General features: G+C 46.8%; 1 protein-coding gene across 2 annotated transcripts in view; it reads right to left on the minus strand.

The window, feature by feature from the left end:
- Window positions 1–17,344, minus strand: part of ACTN4 (actinin alpha 4) — a 74,587-nt gene that overhangs the window by 26,605 nt on the left and 30,638 nt on the right. For both annotated transcript variants that reach the window (XM_081334231.1, XM_081334230.1), the window contains exons 2-7: window positions 10,706–10,820; window positions 7,765–7,884; window positions 5,606–5,692; window positions 3,919–4,006; window positions 2,077–2,155; window positions 1,509–1,590 (exon numbers count right to left, since the gene is read on the minus strand). In XM_081334231.1, coding sequence (XP_081190357.1) covers window positions 1,509–1,590; window positions 2,077–2,155; window positions 3,919–4,006; window positions 5,606–5,692; window positions 7,765–7,884; window positions 10,706–10,820 — 571 coding nt within the window. The remainder of the gene's footprint in view (window positions 1–1,508; window positions 1,591–2,076; window positions 2,156–3,918; window positions 4,007–5,605; window positions 5,693–7,764; window positions 7,885–10,705; window positions 10,821–17,344) is intronic.

Genomic DNA, 17,344 nt, shown 5'->3' on the forward strand with positions numbered 1-17,344 from the left:
GGACTTCGACTATTCACATGTGGGTCTGGCTGCTGGCACCTGATAGGCAGCCATATAAAAGGTAAAGGTAAAGGTTCCCCCGCACGTGCGTGCTAGTTGTTTCCGACTCTAGGGGCCGGTGCTCATCTCCGTTTCAAAGCCGAAGAGCCAGCGCTTGTCCGAGGACATCTCCGTGGTCATGTGGCCAGCATGACTAGACGCCAAAGGCGCACGGAACGCTGTTACCTTCCCACTGTAGTGGTCCCTATTTTTCTACTTGCATTTTTACATGCTTTCGAACTGCTAGGTTGGCAGAAGCTGGGACGAGTAACAGGCGCTCACTCTGCTACGCGGCACTCGGGATTCGACCCGCCAAACTGCCGACCTTCTGATCGACAAGCTCAGCATCCTAACCCACTGAGCCACCGCGTCCCTTTAGGCAGCCATATAAATCTGATTTAACAAATTTTGGGGGGGGGAATTTACATTTCTATTATTATTAAGAAATTCCACACAAGTCATTGAGTAAAAAGACTTGTGGCTGTTAATATGAAGGAGGAGGGGAAAAAATAAAAAAATGCCTCAAAAACATTATTAGGAAGTTACTCGTTTCCAAGTCATACTCTTCCTTTGCATTGTATCTCGACAGAAAATTGCACACCTGTATGTTTGCAAGGAATGGTTTCCAAATTCCATTTCAGTCCTTCAGCCTATTTCAAAATGGTTGTTTCTAAAAAATTAATTTGGATGTTTGCAGTTTGCAACACTAATGTCAGCACTTAGCTCAGGTCACAAAACAGATTCCACAGAAATATTAGAACTACGTTTGAGATGCAGGTAGACCTTGACTTACCCCCATTCATTTAGTTACCATGGCATTGGGGGGGGGGGGAAGACTTACGGCTGGTCTTCGCACTTTATGACGACCGCAGCATCCCCATCAGATGGTCAAGATTTAGGCATTTAGCAACCAGCCTGTAGTTATGACGGGATCATGTGATCACCATTGGCGACCTTCCCAGCCAGTCAATGGGGGGAAAACTGATTTGCTTAACGTCCACGTGATTCACTTAACATCTGCAGTGATTTGCTTAATAACCGTGGCAAAAAAGGTTGTACAAATTGGGCATGACTTACCTAACAACCAGCTTGCTTAGCAGTAGAAATTCTGGTCCTAATGGTCGTAAGTCAAGGACTAGCTGTAGGCTACAATAACAGAATCTTGCAAGCCTGATTATGTTTACCCTTCCCATGAATCAGCCTGAGCCTCTTCCTAATACTATCCTGTTTCCCAAGACTAAATAATATTTCATCCCTCTTTCTTCCTATAAAGGTTCCTCTTATTATTTCTGTCAAGATCGTCTCCCTAACTTTTGACCCAACTTTCTGACTGCAAAGAAAGGCAGAGGTTGTACTTCAGCGCCTGGTTTTACCCAACGAACATTCAAACGCCGTTTTGACCTCTGCCTTGGTGGATTTGTGGAACAAAATGGGACCCCAAGATATTAAGGCATAAATCTCCGGCTTACCTTCTGCGTCTAACATCTTGGGAATGTCAAGGTACTTCTCTGCGACCTCAAAAGCGTTGTTCAGATTCGTGACCGGATCGTCCTGGGGAAAAGGTAAACCGCCGGAGAGGTTAAAACTCGGTTGAGACTGCCTTAATGGATCAATAGGAAAGGACAAACGTGGATCTCCCCTTTTTTCACTAGGACCAGCTTCAAACCTCTTACCCAGGGCTCTTCAAACTTGGCCCTTTTATGACTTGTGGACTTCAACTCCCAGAATTCCTCAGCCAGGCACGCGTGCCTGGCTGAGGAATTCTGGGAGTTGAAGTCCACAAGTCATAAAAGGGCCATGTTTGAAAAGCCCTGGCCTAGAGTAACCCAGGGTTTTTTTTGGGGGGGGGGGCAAACTGGGATTTGATCCCAGGCCTCACTCAACCCACTACGAACGGCACTGCAGAAAAAAGAAGGAAAAAAAACGAGTTCGCCCAGGGTAAGGTGGAAAATATTTCAAAACCAAGAGGTGAAAGGCAGAAGAGCAGCCTGCCCCTCCCCCCTCTCTGTCTCTCCCCCCCCCCCCCGCACCAAATACCTTTCTGAGCTTGTCATATTCGATCAGTTCTGGTCGGTGTCTGTGTATCAAAGCGTTAAAAGCCAGGCCGTCTTTCCAACTGGAAAAAAAATGGAAAATAAAGAGCGAGTCAAGTCTCTGGAGGAAGAAGCCAAAGGTGTCTTTAAGAAAAATGTCATCACAAAACTGGGCGTCCTGTGGGGAGAACCTGTTGAGTTACGGAAGGAGATCAACATCCGGAGGCATCTGGCAAGCGCCTTTTCAGACACACACACACCTTTTGGTTCCAAGGTGGGAAACTTTCTGAGCTTTCCCAAAACAGAGCTTGAGGATCCACGACAAGAGGAAAATGGCAACAGGTTTGGGAACTTATTGTTTTCAATTTATAGACTGTCCATTTCACTGTTGGAGCGACTCTGGGCAAGGATATAAATTTTGAATCATCCTCTGGCTGTGTGGTGGAAGGATCGACAGCCCCAGGGACTTTCCCCCGGCATCCATCAACCCGCCCAACACAGCAATGAAAAGTGAAAATATAAGAGGAATTATTCCAGAATTTGAGGGTTGGCAGCCATTATTGTGGGGGGTGGCTCTTGCTATGGAGTGTCTACTCAGAAGTAAGCTGAGGAAGGGATAAGGCTGAGCAAAGTTAAGTGGAATTAATGAGGCTCAGGAATCTTGTGGTCATGGCTGTATTCTGACATTTCCTTCCTTCCTTCCTTCCTTCCTTCCTTCCTTCCTTCCTTCCTTCCTTCCTTCCTTCCTTCCTTTCTCTCTCTCTCTCTCTCTCTCTCTCTCTCTCTCTCTCTCTTTCCTGCCTCCCTCCTTCTATTCCTCTCTCACCACCTTTCTTCTTCTGTAACTCCCCTCCCTTCCTTTCCTTTCCTCTTTTTTTTCTTCTCCTTGTCTGAGTTTCTTCTCTCTTTCCCAAGCTCCAGGGAAGGTCAGGTAGCTTTTAGCCAAAGTCCAACTTGTTCCCTTGCACAAGTTTTGAAATCAGGCCAAGAGCAGCCAATGTCCATCCTTGACCAGGGTCAGTTAAGCTGAGGGCGTGGGGGTGAAAGGCTGCATTGCTCTACCTCCCCTCAACCTTGCTGTGTGGTGGAAGGATCAACAGCCCCAGGGACTTTTCCCTACCGGATGCTTCCTTGGATCAGCATCCATCAACCCACCCAACACAGCAACCTTGCTGCAGCCAGCTGTCAACACAAAAGGCTTTTTGTGAAAAGAAGGAAATTTAGCCATTCACAAAGTTCCTTGGGCTCTCCAAATCCTGAGCCTCAGGTCCCAGCACAAAGCTTCAAAAAGTTGGCTTCCTGGCTGGCAGAATCTCTGAAGCCAGGAAATCAACATTCAGAGAAGCCCGTTTCTCCAGATGTGAGATGGCTGCTTCTGTGTTTGAAAGAGGTAAAGCCAAGAGTTGGCCCACATCTATCTTTCTCTCTCTCTATCTATAGATATATATATAGGTAAAGGTAAAGGTTCCCCCGCACATGTGAGCTAGTCGTTTCCGACTCTAGGGGCCGGTGCTCATCTCCGTTTCAAAGCCGAAGAGCCAGTGCTTGTCCGAGGACGTCTCCGTGGTCATGTGGCCGGCATGACTAGACGCCAAAGGCACACGGAACGCTGTTGCCTTCCCACCGGAGCGGTCCCTATTTTTCTACTTGCATTTTTATGTGCTTTCGAACTGCTAGGTTGGCAGAAGCTGGGACGAGTAACAGGCGCTCGCTCTGCTACGCGGCACTCGGGATTCGACCTGCCTAACTGCCGACTTTCTGATCGACAAGCTCAGCGTCCTAACCCACTGAGCCACCGCGTCCCTTATATAGATATATAGATATATATGTCGTCTTGAAAAGTTACCTGATGTGGAAATTTTGCACGTTGACATTCTTGTAAGGAGCCGTCTTCCTTTGGCACCACAGCAAGAGTCCTTCTTTGGCTGAAGTCTCTACAGAGAGAGAGAGAGAGAAAGGAGGTAATTGTGTTGTTTGTGTGGTGTTGTTGCAAGGGCAGGTCCACAGCATCACATTTAAGTTCAGGCCAAAAAAAAAAAAAAAGGACTGAGTGGTGTTTTTTCAACCTTGGCACGTTAAGATATGTGGACTTCCAACTCCCAACAAGGTTGACTGGGGAATTCTGGGTGCTGAAGTCCAGGCCTCTTAAAATAGCCAAGTTTGAAAAACACTGAGGTGAAGCCAAACCTAAATCCAAATAAATCAAAGATATCCCACTGGAGCATCTTTCGTTCCACAAAGAACAACATCTTTATACACGCATTCCTTGCCACGAGAAAAAGGATATTTTATTTCTCTTCCGCACTATTTATATTCCACCCAGATCCCCAGACTCTCGAGAGACTAAAACACACAATACAATACCAAAGAAGTAAAACAGATCCCACGTAAACCAGGTGCCAAAAAGAGAACTCAGGGCTGAAAATGTCTTCTCAACAAATGGCTTTCACGTGTCTGTCTGCAAACAGCCGGGAGGGCTTGGGATGCCCCCCACCCACCCAATGAAAACCCACTGGGAGGGGAAGAAGCAGCCTTTGAGGGTATTTGCAGGATGAAGGCAAAATTAAGCCAGCATCGGATCAAATCTGGCTGCAGAATGCAACTGGTGGCTAAAAAAAGGGGGGGAAAGCGGGGGTGGGGGGAGATTCAAGGAGTGGGGGTGGGGTGAGACATTTGCAAAGCAGATGGGAAAAGAGGGAAGGGAAGGCTCGTTTATTAAGCTCCATCCTTCCAGCTACTTTCTGCTAAGCTTCCACACGCCAGATTGAGTAAAGCCTAAGTACACAGGTAGTCCTCAACATATGACCGTAAACGAGCCTGCAATTATGGTCGTTAAGTGGGTCATCACATGACTACGCTTCATTTTACAATCTTTCTTGCATTTAGACAGTCTTTCTAGGGCTAGGCCGTTGAAGTATCCAGGGCCGCATTTCAAGTCCATAAATAATTGCTACTGCAGCTGCGTGAGCATCTGTGCCCTGAAAGATTTATTGGGACCGATGATCTAGCCAGAAGCTACAAGCACAGAAGTCACGCTTAAGACGTGAGCACCATCCTGGATCACCACAAGACTTCGTCCTTGGTTTCGAATCTCGCCCTCTCACCTCCAGCAACTGCCTTCCTTCAATCAGGTGGTCTCCACATGGGTTGGACCACCGTTCCTGTCAATCTCATCCAGCCTGACCACTGTGGAAGGCGTCAAAGCCAAGTAAGTTGAGTTAAATCATTTTTTTTCAAACTTGGCAACCTCAAGATGGGTGGACTTCAACTCCCAGGGTTCCCCTGTCAGGACTTCTGGGAGCTGATGCCTGCCAAACTTAAAATTTACTAGCATGCTGGCTGAGGAATTCTGGGAGCTGAATTTCCACCCATCTTAAAAGTCCATCAGCAGTCTGGTGGGGAATTCTGGAGTCCACTCCTCTTAAAATTGCCAACTTTGAAAAACGTTGGGATACACGGAAGGCTGTTGCCGACTCGGGATGGGCGTGAGAGAAGGGCCTTAACCATCTTGCAAGCGCAAACCTGCCTCTTACCTTCCACTGAAATGTCCTGGATGGCAAACCGGAGAATGATGGTCCAAATCATACCCAGGGTCATCTTGGCGTTGCCATCGACGATTTCTGGAAAGAGAGGAGCAGGAAGAGAATGAGCAAGGAGTCTCTGCAGAGACATAGACCCAGTTTGCAGAGAGCGAAGCTAATCCAGAGGGAAGCGTTTATGGGGATTCTCAAGTCATCCAGGGCACGGTTGTCCCAAAGCTGCTTTTTCAGGAGGGGACTGGACTGAAGGAACTGAAGAAGCTTCCTGGATGAGAAGCAACACGTCTTCCAAGAAAAACAAGAAAGTTGCCTCCTGAAAAAGCACCTTGGAGCAACTGGACTTATTTGTTTTTCCTGGAAGACGTTTCGCTTCTCATCCGAGAAGCTTCTTCAGTTTAGTTCAGGGCAGTTTGGAACTGAAGAAGCTTCTCGGATGAGAAGCGAAATGTCTTCAAGGAAAAAACAACAACAACAACCCATGTCCTGTTTGCCTTCTGGAAAAAAGCAGCTTTTGGGACTATCCAGATGGATAAGACAAGATAACCTTTATTGTCCTTTTTTTTTTTACTGTGGGCACAACGGCACACATCGAAAATGAAATTTAGTTGCCCGCTTTCAAAGTGGCACACACGCATGACACACACCTAACCATACTATATACATATATGTATAGACCCACACCCCTACCTATGCATAACAAATAAGTATTAAACGTTAAGTATTAAATGGGCAAAAGAGATTGAAACATTTCCATCAAGATCACCTTCCTTACTCTCTACGCCTTCCGACCGGAGCGTGGACAGCCTGGCTGCCTTCACGCGGAGGTCCCGTGCTCAAAAAGAACAGGACACGCCTGAGATCAAAGGAACTGCTCTTATCAGTTGGCAACACTGGAGTAATTGTGCCAAGCAGGTACAATTCTTTCTCGGTCACCGGGAAAGGATCCTGGGTAAACACTGAATGCTCAGAATTGTACCTGCGCAGGCCACAAAACTCTGGCCGACGTGTTCTCACCATAGGTGGCACAAAGCCAGAACTCAAGCACATCCTCGAACACAGAACCACGAACACACCCAGCCAAATGAAAATACACTTTTTTTTAAAAAAAAATGTATTTGCGTTTGTAAATTTGCTGCCCAAAGCAACGTTTTCTCTGCACAGCTTCACGAAAGGCATGTAAAAATTCTCATTTTTTTTTACCCCTCGTCGTTTCAATGGGCTGTTAAATCTGGCAAAATTACGGTCAGCTTTTCGCTTGGATTTATAACGTATAAATGAGTCACACAGGTGATATTTGCTTGTGGTTGTACAGTAACCCGTATTTTCATACGGTCTCAAAACTTTACCTCGGGGGCGATACATCCTCATATGTGGGTTTATGTCGATGTCATTTTTGGGAAATATTGTTAGGGAATTTTATAATTCTGGTAAATCTTTCTAGGGCCAGGGGTAGGCAACCTTGGCTCTTTTATGACTCGTGGACTTCAATTCCCAGAATTCCTGAGCCAGCCACGCTTGAGGGGAAAGGGAGAGGTTTCCAAGCTGAGCCAGGCTGGCTCAGGAATTCTGGAAGTTGAAATCCACAGGTCATGAAGGGGCCATGGTTCCTCCATGCTGGCTGAAGAATTCTGGGAGTTGAAGTCTACAAGTCATAAAAGAGCCAAGGTTGCCTACCCCTGGGCTAGACAGTCACTTGTCTGAAATGGTATAGGCTCTCCTGCTTGAGCGGGGGGCTGGACTAGAAGACCTCCAAGGTCCCTTCCAGCTCTATTCTACTCTATAGGATGGAGATGAACAGGGAAGCAGACTTAAGACAAATCAGATAAGCTAAGATAACCTTTACTGTCATTTTTTTACTGCGGGCACAACGGCACATGTCAAAAATGAAGTTTAGTCGCCCGCTCTCAAAGTGCAACACAAACATGACACAAGTGGAACACGTACATGGCTACCCCCACCCCAAATATAAAGGGGGGGAAAAAAACCCGAGTTCACTTTGAAGGCAGCTAATTTTCTATCACTAGACCTTTGCCCCCCTGATTAGGAAGTGTTAAAAAGTTTTCAAACTCCCGCTTTGGTCCAGTACGTAGTAAATTGGCTGCCGATGACCAGTGCAAACCCCCCCCCCTCTTTATAAAGGCCGGCCCCCTTACCTTCAGCCCCTATGGACACCAACTTGACTCCTTTGCTGGCAATGAAATCCAAAGCTTTGTTCACATTGTTGATTTTATGTACTCTCATTTTTCCTCTTTCTGGCTTCGGTAACCGCTCGCCTGAAATCCATAAACAGAGGAGGTGTTATCTTAAAAAGATCCCAAAAAGGAACCGAACCGAGAATCAGAACACGAGTAGGGGCACGCCTCGTCTGACGGACACAACTGGGCCCAAAATTTCTGTCGCTAAGCGAGACGTTTGTTTTAAGTGACTTTTTAACCCCGTTTTACGACTTTTCTTGCCACAGGCGTTAAGTGAATCGCTACGGTTCTGAAGTTAATAACCCGGTTGTTAAGCGGGTCTGGCTCTCCCCCCCCCCCCCAAAATTGACTTTGCTTGTTGGAAGGCTGCAAAAACGGATTGTAGGGCCCCAGGATGCTGCGACCGTTGTAAATATGAGTCGGTTGCCACTGACGTTCAGATAAATAAAAAAATCAGATCAATTTTAATCACGTGACCATGGGGATGCTGCAACAGTTGCTCAGTGTGAAAAACCGTCACAAGTCACTTTTTTCTGTGCCGTGGTTAACTTTGAATGGTCACTGAATGAACTTCATGAGTGGAGGACCACCTGCACAGGTAGTTCTCAACTTACAGCCATTCGCTTAGCGACCGTTCAAAATTCCAAGGGCCCTGGAAAAAGTGGCTTGTATCTGGTCCTGCACTTATGACTGTCGCAACATCCCCACAGTCTCCTGATCAAAATCGGACCCCTTGGCAAGCCAGCACGTACTGATGAGGACTGGATCCTTAACTTGCCATTTGCAAACTTCGCAGCTGGTTCTGACAAGCAAAGTCACCGGGGGAGGAAGCTGGATTCGCTTAATGACTACGCAATTCACTCAATAACTCACTTAACAACCACCTTTCTTAGCAACGGAAACCGTGGTCCCAACTACAGTCGTAAGTCAAGGAAGACCTCCAGCCCTGCGGGATTGTTATAAATTTGTATCCTGCCATATTGGCAAAACTCTGTAAACAATTATTAGCGAGACAAAGCCATCTCTTTCGCTTGTCAACTTTCTGGCTGCATTTTGTTTAAAAAAAGTAAATAAATTCATTTCCTCCTACCTCTGCATCAGTTCTTGGGTTAGCTCTTTTCTCTAAAGAGTCCCCCAATTCTCTGCAAGCCTTTTGGGAGAGACAGAGGAATCGCAACAAATTGATGAACGGAATTTTTGGTAGAGACAATTTTTTTTTGCCCCCAAGCTTATTCCTGTAATTATATTGTCCTCTCTCTTTACAATCGCAATATTTGTAGCTTGGGGGGGTGGGGGGTGTTCAATATACAGTTGTTGATATACAATGCACAATTCCCCCCTAATTCACATATTTTCCAGCATCATTTGAACAGCAAAGAGAAGAGGCCAAACCATAAAAACAATATTGTTATGTTTCAGTTCATTTATTAATTCCGGAAGTGTAAGCCAAATAAATTTCACTCCCACGCTTTCAGTAGCTCAAGAAGAGCAGCGGCAGAAAACTTTTAAACTGAGGATTGTTTTGTATACATTTTTACATCTCAAAAGAATGCATTGGATGTGGTTACATCCTGCTTTGCTGCATTAGCCGATGTAAACAACCGCCAACTTAGCTCATTCTTAATTTAACGTTATACTGTACTGTTTTACCGTTTTAATCTTTTAGAACACTGTTTTTATTGTGCGGCAGGCCGCGCGGAGTCACTTGCCTGCAAGGTGGGTGGTATTTAAATTTAATAAATATAGCATATAAACACACATCGCTGTATTATATTTTCTTAGAAGAAAAAAATTTGACAGAACAATTTGCCAGTGGAACAACCTGCCTCCAGAAGTTGTGAATGCTCCCAACACTGGAAGTTTTTAAGAAGAGACCGGACAGCCATTTGTCTGAATTGGGATAGGGTTTCCTGCCTGAGCATGGGGGTTCGACTAGATGACCTCCAAGGTCCCTTCCAATTCTATTCTATTCTATTCTATTCTATTCTATTCTATTCTATTCTATCCTATCCTATCCTATCCTATCCTATCCTATCCTATCCTTCCCTGATTGTTGTTTTGCTTGCTGTTCATCACTGAGAATATATTGTTAACAGAGAAACTCAGTAAATATAACACATTCGTGGCCTATGAAGAGTTGTTCTTATGCTAAGTTCAAATCAGCATGGAAAATTAACAACCAAATTCCAGGTTTAAATGGGCTCCAGCTCAGCATAAAGAAAAGGAGAAGGTGTGCTGGTGACCCATTTCTGAGACTGTAACTCCTGTTTGAATACTGGGAATACAGATAGTCCTCCACTTACAATCATTCATTTAGCGGCCATTAGAAGTTATGACAACGCAAGAAAAAAGTGAACTTATAATCGTTTTTCACACAGAATCCATACAGAAGGCCAAAATATGGGGTACAAGAGGCCAGGAGACAGACTACTGACTAGATCTCATCCACTTCAAAACCTAATCTGAACTCAAAACTCAAGTTATTTCATTAAGACTGTCTGCTTAAATCAGGGCACTGAACTGGGGCCAGGGGAAGAGAGGGGGCTGATCGAATCTGCGTTCAGTTTAATTTAATTTAAGGATTTCTTCACTGACTCCTCTCTACGATCTGTCGCTGAGGCTTCTTCGCCAGCAGCCAACGAGGCAGCAAAATTTAAGTGCTTTGGGAAAGCTTTTTTTTTAAAATAATAATAATAATTATTATTTTTTTAAAAAGACAGCTTTGATCAACCCGATGCCCTGAACGTTGTTTAGGCAACCTTGGAATGGGAAGATCCCCATTTGGAGAGGACCACATGAGGAAGACGCAGGGATCCAGAATCATTTCCAGGAGCTACCTAGAGCAAGAGCCAAGAAGTCCTCTGCGGCCTCGAAATGCACCGGCCCTCTGGAGCCTCACCTGAAATGACTTCCAGCAACAGCATCAGCTTGAGACCGTCGCGGAAGTCTTCGTCGATGTTCTCGATCTGCGTGCCGGCTTTCCGAAGGTGGGAATTGCACCATGCTGTGAAAGTCTAAGAGGGAAAAGAGAGAGAGAGAGAGATGACATTCGGGAACATTCAAGGCTCAAAGGCGGAGCACCGGATTCTTGCGCTCCTTGAAGACAAGAGGCAAGCCAATGGAGATGTTACTTTGGCCGAGAAGACGACATCTCCAGGCGCCAATTTTCTGCCCCTCTTCCCATCCGCTACATAGCTGCTCCAAAATCGAGACGGTGTCAGGCCCGAAGAACCAAGAATGGCAGGAGTTACCTCATAGTAGTCCCTTTATTGTTACTTGCCTGCAGGCAGAATCTTGGCAAACTAAAGCAACAACATCTGAAATAACTATAGAGATCCTCCGGGAACTGCTAGGGAGGGCCCAACCTTGTCCTCTCCCTGCCCACCAGACATTCTCTGTCTCTGTGGCCCCTAGGAAGGACCCCCCCACTCCCTCCTGTAACTCTGGATTAATTCCACCGCAATTTCAGGAGCCGAAGTTTGGCAACTCCTGGAAATTCACAAAATTCCCCTGAACCCCGAACCGCCCGAGCTATGCAAGCCCGCAACCGTCCTTTTGGAAGTAAACCAGGTTTCCTGGCTTTCTCGTACAGTCCCAAGTAAAGCTTAGTTCTAATCTTCTGGTGAAGTCTGCTTCCTGATCTAGGCCACATCAAAGGCCTGGCCGAGATCTGTTCTCTGTCATTCCGGACACACCTCAAAAGTGAGTGAAGTTACAGAAAAGCAGGATTCGACTTAATACTCGTTCGTTCATCATTGAGAGGGCAGTTTGACAGCTGTTTTTTTCAAACTTGGTAAGTTTAAGACGTGTGGACTTCAACTCCCAGAGTTCCCTTCAAACCTGGCCCTTTTCTGACTTGTGGACTTCAACTCCCAGAATTCCTCAACCAGGCATTCTGGGAGTTGAAGTCCACAAGTCATAAAAGGGCCAAATCTGAAGACCCCTGCTTTAAGATGTTCCAGTAGGTTCCATTTGTAGGCTGAGGGAATCCTGGGAGCTGAAGTCCACACATCTTAAAGTTGCCCCTCTTGAAAATTCTTTGGTTTTGTTCTGAGGAACTCATCCCCACAAAACAAAAGCTTACTCAGTCAGCCTGCAAAGCTCACATGACGTCCAGAGAATCTTTGCAATTGTAAAAGCTAGAAATGTTAACTTTCCCACCGATTTTGGTGGGATCCGGCCTAAGCTGGAGAAAAGGAGAAGAAGCTGTTTTTCCAACCTGCAAAATCTTGGAAAACTGTGGGTAATAACAAAAACCTGCGTCACATACGATGGGCTGGAAGGGACCCTGGAGGTCTTCTAGTCCAACCCCTGCACAAGGCAGGAATCTTTATACCATCCCGGACAGATGGAATCCATAAAAACATCCAAAACAGGGGCACAAACAGTTATGAGATTCCAGACAAGGAATAAGCTCCAAAATTCTTCTAAAATTGAAGTTCTCCTTCCTCCCACAGTCCTGGAGGTAAAGCTACTCTCGTGAGGCTGAGACATAATTCACCTTGCTGAAAAAAGGGTCTGAACTGGCACGGCGGATTGGGTGCCCTGCATACAAGCTTCGCTTTTTCTCCCTTTGCAAAGTTTTGCAACTTGCAAACTAGTCCTGGGTTCTCCGAGCAGGAAAAAATAAATAACAAATGGACCCAGCTTGGATGCAGGAGCCAGGAGTTAACAGAGCAGCACAGCTGTCCACTGGGTGCGCCAGCAGAATTTTTTTTTTCTCTTTCACATCTGGAGGAAGCTTTTCCCCCCCCCCTCCTTCGGTAGAAAAGATGGGACCGTCCCGGCTCGTTTTCTCCTACTAACCAGGAGAAAAGTGATCTAGAGCAAAAGATTTGAACCAACCCCCCCCCCCACACACACACTTCCCCATCTTTTTTCTGTAGGAGAAAGAAAGAAAAAAAAGATGATGCTCTGGTCTGCTCAACCTGAAGTAAACCTCAGACGGAAGGAGAAAGAGGATGTCCCGTTGACCTATGGCCGAGAAGATTATTCAGCAAGCGAGCCCACTTTTCTGGGATTAGCAACGGAAGTTTTGCAACAGGGAAAACTTTAGGCAGTGAAGCATCAGCTGGTTCCTCCTGGCCTTGCACATAATTTTGCAACCAGCTTCTCTTTCCCACCAAAGGCAAAGTCCTAATTCATTTTCAGGAACAAAACTCATGGGGTTTACAAGTCTTGCTCTACCTGTGTGCCCGCGGAACGTGTGTGTAGTGGGTAATGATGAAATCCAAAGTTAACAAGGGAGTCACAAGGACACAGGGCCTGAGGGGAACTTGGCGTCAGCTTCCTGGAACCATCTTTCCAAAGCAGGGGAAGAAATTTTAGAAAAGCCCCAGTTGCAATTTCTTCTTTTGAGAAAATTGCATAAGCTGCCCCAAGTTTACTTAGGCCTGGTCTACTGCATCAGGGTTGGCTTGAAGACGATGACCCCGTCAGATAGTTTTTGGAGGAAAGGATGAGTAAGGAACACATGTGGAAAGAGTGGTCTGAAGGAGACTGGATTTCATCCTCTTTCACCATTACAACGAATCATCCAGAGCAGAAGACCAGAAAGGGAAAACGGAAATGTAATCTCTTAAGTGACACACATGGTCATCCTAGCATCTGATACCATGAGCATGAGATGCGAAGAGATGAGACAACTGTAAAAGGAGATTTTCACCAAAATAGGCTGGGTTTATGTGTCACTTTGACATAGTTTGGAAAACTGGAGGCTAAAACATGTAAGGAACGGTGGCTGGAATTGGGCATGTCTAGTCTAATGAAGAGAAGGACGAGCGGGGACATGATAGCAATCTTCCAACATCTCAGGGGCTGCCCCAAAGAAGAGGGAGTCAAGCTATTCTCCAAAGCGCCCGAAGGCAGGACAAGAAGCAACGGATGGAAACTAACCACAGAGAGAAGCAACCTAGAACTAAGAAGAAACTTCCTGACAGTTAGAACAATTAACCAGTGGAACAACCCGCCTCCAGAAGCTGTGAATGCTCCAACACTGGAAGTCTTTAAGAAGAGACTGGACAGCCATTTGTCTGAAATGGTATAGGGACTCCTGCTTGAGCAGGGGGTTGGACTAGATGACCTCCAAGGTCCCTTCCAGCTCTATTCTGATTCTGATTCAGATGTGCTATTGCCTACTTCCCATCGCTCCAAAACCTCCACCACCCTCATTTCTTTCCGGGATAAAAACCACTGCAAGTACTAAGTCCATGGGTCTTAACGTTGTCACAGTTGGATATCCCTGCCAATACAGGGACAATTAACCAGTGGAACTACCTGCTTCCAGAAGTTGTGAATGCTCCAACTCGGGAAGTTTTTAAGAAGAGACCGGACAGCCACTTGTCTGAAATGATATAGGGACTCCTGCTTGAGCAGGGGGCTGGACTAGAAGACCTCCAAGGTCCCTCCCAGCTCTATTCTGATTGTGATTCAGATGTGCTGTTCCCATCGCTCCAAAACCTCCTCCACCCTCATTTCTTTCTGGGATAAAAACCACCGCAAGTACAATAGTGAGTTTTCCATTATCCGACCGACGCCAGTTCTTCAAAAGAATCCATCATTTGTTCACTGGCAAAGGGATAAAATAAAATAATAATAATAAAAGATCAGGAGGCATCTGGGTACACCTTTTCTGACTAAGAAAAGTGATTTGTTCTGGATTTATTTGGTTACACCTAACAACTTAATCATCCCCGTTCCTCTTCAATTTTTGCTTCAGGGTAAAGCTGAATTTTATGCCTGCGCAGATAAATTTCTCAGCCGATCCATTTCAGCACAAGGCATGTTAGGTTTTTATGAGGGCTACTGAACTCCTTTTGATTTTGGGCTATCCCAGATTAGTAGGATTTTGCCTCCCACAGTGCTGGCTTCCAAAAAAGGATGCCCAATGTGTTATTTTATATCTCGTATTTATGTAACTGTTCATTCAACTGACATGGCTTACTACCTCAACAGGACTCTGGTGTGTGTGTGTGTGTGTGTGTGTGTGTGTGTGTGTGTGTACAGAACTAAACACTAAACTCAAAACTAAACACTAAATTAAAACTGAACGATAAACGGAGCACTAAACCTTAATCTAAACTAAAAGCTAAACACTAAACACAATGACAAGCATTACAAAAATTAAAATGCAAAGCTCCCATCCAGATCGAGCACACAGCCTGTCTGAAACATCACCCACCCACCCCTGGAAATTCAGTGGTGTCTCTCTTCTGCTCCCTCTGCGCATGGGCGAGGCGAGGCGAGGCGGGTGGCAGAAGACGCTGGTGGCAGAGCAGCCTTTTCTAGTTATCTGGCTCTGGGGCTACGAATAGGTCTTGTCATGCTACGTCAGTTGTCACCCGCAACAGCCCCAACTCCCAACACCTCCCTGTGTCTCACAACTCACATGCACGTGCACACATACACACTGGGAGCAGATGGGATGGCCTCTTCAACCATCCATCCATCCAGCGTATGTCTGTCCATCTACCCATCAACAGTGTCTCTTCAGCCCTCCATCCATCTACAATCTCTCCCCATGCATCCATCCGTCAACAGTGTGTTTGTCCGCCTACGCTGTCTGTAGTCCATCCATGCACCCATCAACGGTGTCTGCCTATCCATCCATCTAGTGTGTCTGTCCGTCCGTCCACCAATCTACAGTCTGTCCGTCCTTCCACGCATCCACCCATCAACGGGCTCTGTCTCTCCATCTACAATGTCTCTGTCTGTCCATCCACCCATCAACAGTCTCTATCTCTCCACCCATCTACAAAGTTTGTCCATCTCTCCGTCCATCCGCGCATCCACTGCCTGTCTGCGTCTGTCTATCTTATTTACACGGCTGCCCTTCTCGCCAGAAGTCACGCTGGCCGGCATACCACAATCAAACCACAGTATTGAAACAAAACCACCAGTATAAAATTGCTATAAAGGTAGGGACAATCGTGACGAAAAATCAAAATATTGCTAAAGGTTAGGTCAAATTCTGTCTGTTCTTTATAGATTCCCATTGTTTTCGTATGTCGTTTGAATTTGCAAATATGCCCACCATGCTAGACCAATACCTTGACGTTGTACATCTTGCCTATCTTTCAGCTTTCCTGAAAAAATCATTTTTGCCGGACAAGCCCCTCTCGTTTTCTGTTCCACTCACCTTCTTCATTCAGAAAGGCAGGCCAGACCTGATCGAGGGACCAGCCGTGCCACCCCAGCTCTTCTGAGAGCGCCAATGGGGCTGGGCACAGTTGCCCGAGCCACTTTAACCAGGCCTGCAGAGCCCCGGGCAGCTTTGGGCCCCCACTCCGGAACCGTGGGACAATCGAAGTGGAAAAAGGCAGCCCGGATGGGGGGCAGAATCCAGCAGGCGGCTTTGTCCTCGTCCCCAAAGCTGGCAAAGCAGTGCAAAGTTGACCAGCGTCGGAAAGAATCGGAAAGGGCAAGGGGGGGGGCTGAAGAAACCCACAAGAGAAGCTCATCTGTTCTTCTCCAGGCAGGCAGGACAGCCAGTGCTCAGGGTGGGGCAGGAGAGAGGCCAAAAAGTGGGCAAAGGCACCGGCTGGCACAAAGGGAGCAATGTTGGGCTGACCGGTCTGCGAAAAAGGGGAGATCGGATGCCGTGGCTCCTGCCGAGCGTCGCCCACTAATTACCTGACTGTTCGGTGCCACGGCCTCCCTGACCTAGAGAGGAAACGGAGGGGGGGGGGCAGTTTCAGCGGCAGGGAAGGGGCTGCTTTGAAGGGGCGAGCGTCGCTACTTCCCAGCTGGCACCAGCTCTGTTACGCAAGGGATCCCAGGCTCATCATACACGACCCCAGAGTCATATGGTTTCAGAAGGACGATGCCCACGACCGGCTTCGAACGCCCGATGAGCGTCTTAGAGAGTCGGCTATCCTATCCGATTGCGATGGGAGAAAAAAATAGCCAGACCCCCGGCCAAGAACAGCATGACCCAAGTGCAAGAGAAGAGACGAGCAACTGGAATGATTAAAGGCCTGGAGACTAGAACATATATGAAGGACGGTTGCAGGAACTGGGTATGGCCAGTCTAGAGAAAAGGAGGACTAAGGGGGGGGGGACCTGATGGCAGGATTCCAGTATTTGAGAGGCTGCCCCAGGGTCAACGTCTTCTCCAAAGCGCCCAAAGGCAGGACAAGAAACAACGCATGGAAACGAATCAAGGAGAGAAGCAATCTGGAATGAAGGAGAAACCTCCTAATAGTGAGGACAACTAACCATTGGAACAGTTTGCCTCCAGAGGTTGTGGGCGCTCCGTCGCTGGAGGTTTTTATGAAGAGGCTGGACAGCCATTTGTCTCAAATTGTGTAGGGTCTCCTGCTTGAGCAGGGGGCTGGACTAGGAGACCTCCAACGTCCCTTCCAGCTCTACTCTGATTGATTGATTGATTGAAGACGGCATCCATCAGGCAAGCAAAAAGGAAAGCCATTTCTGCCAGAGGAGGGAGGCATCTGATGCGCTACCGGGACTGACGGACTTCCTTACTCAAGAACCAGGACTGGCCCCAGAGGCAAAGCTGAGCCTGGCCACTCACCACGCC

Source organism: Vipera berus (genome assembly GCF_964194415.1).
Source record: "Vipera berus genome assembly, chromosome: 9".
In the NCBI taxonomy this organism is placed as follows: domain Eukaryota; kingdom Metazoa; phylum Chordata; class Lepidosauria; order Squamata; family Viperidae; genus Vipera; species Vipera berus.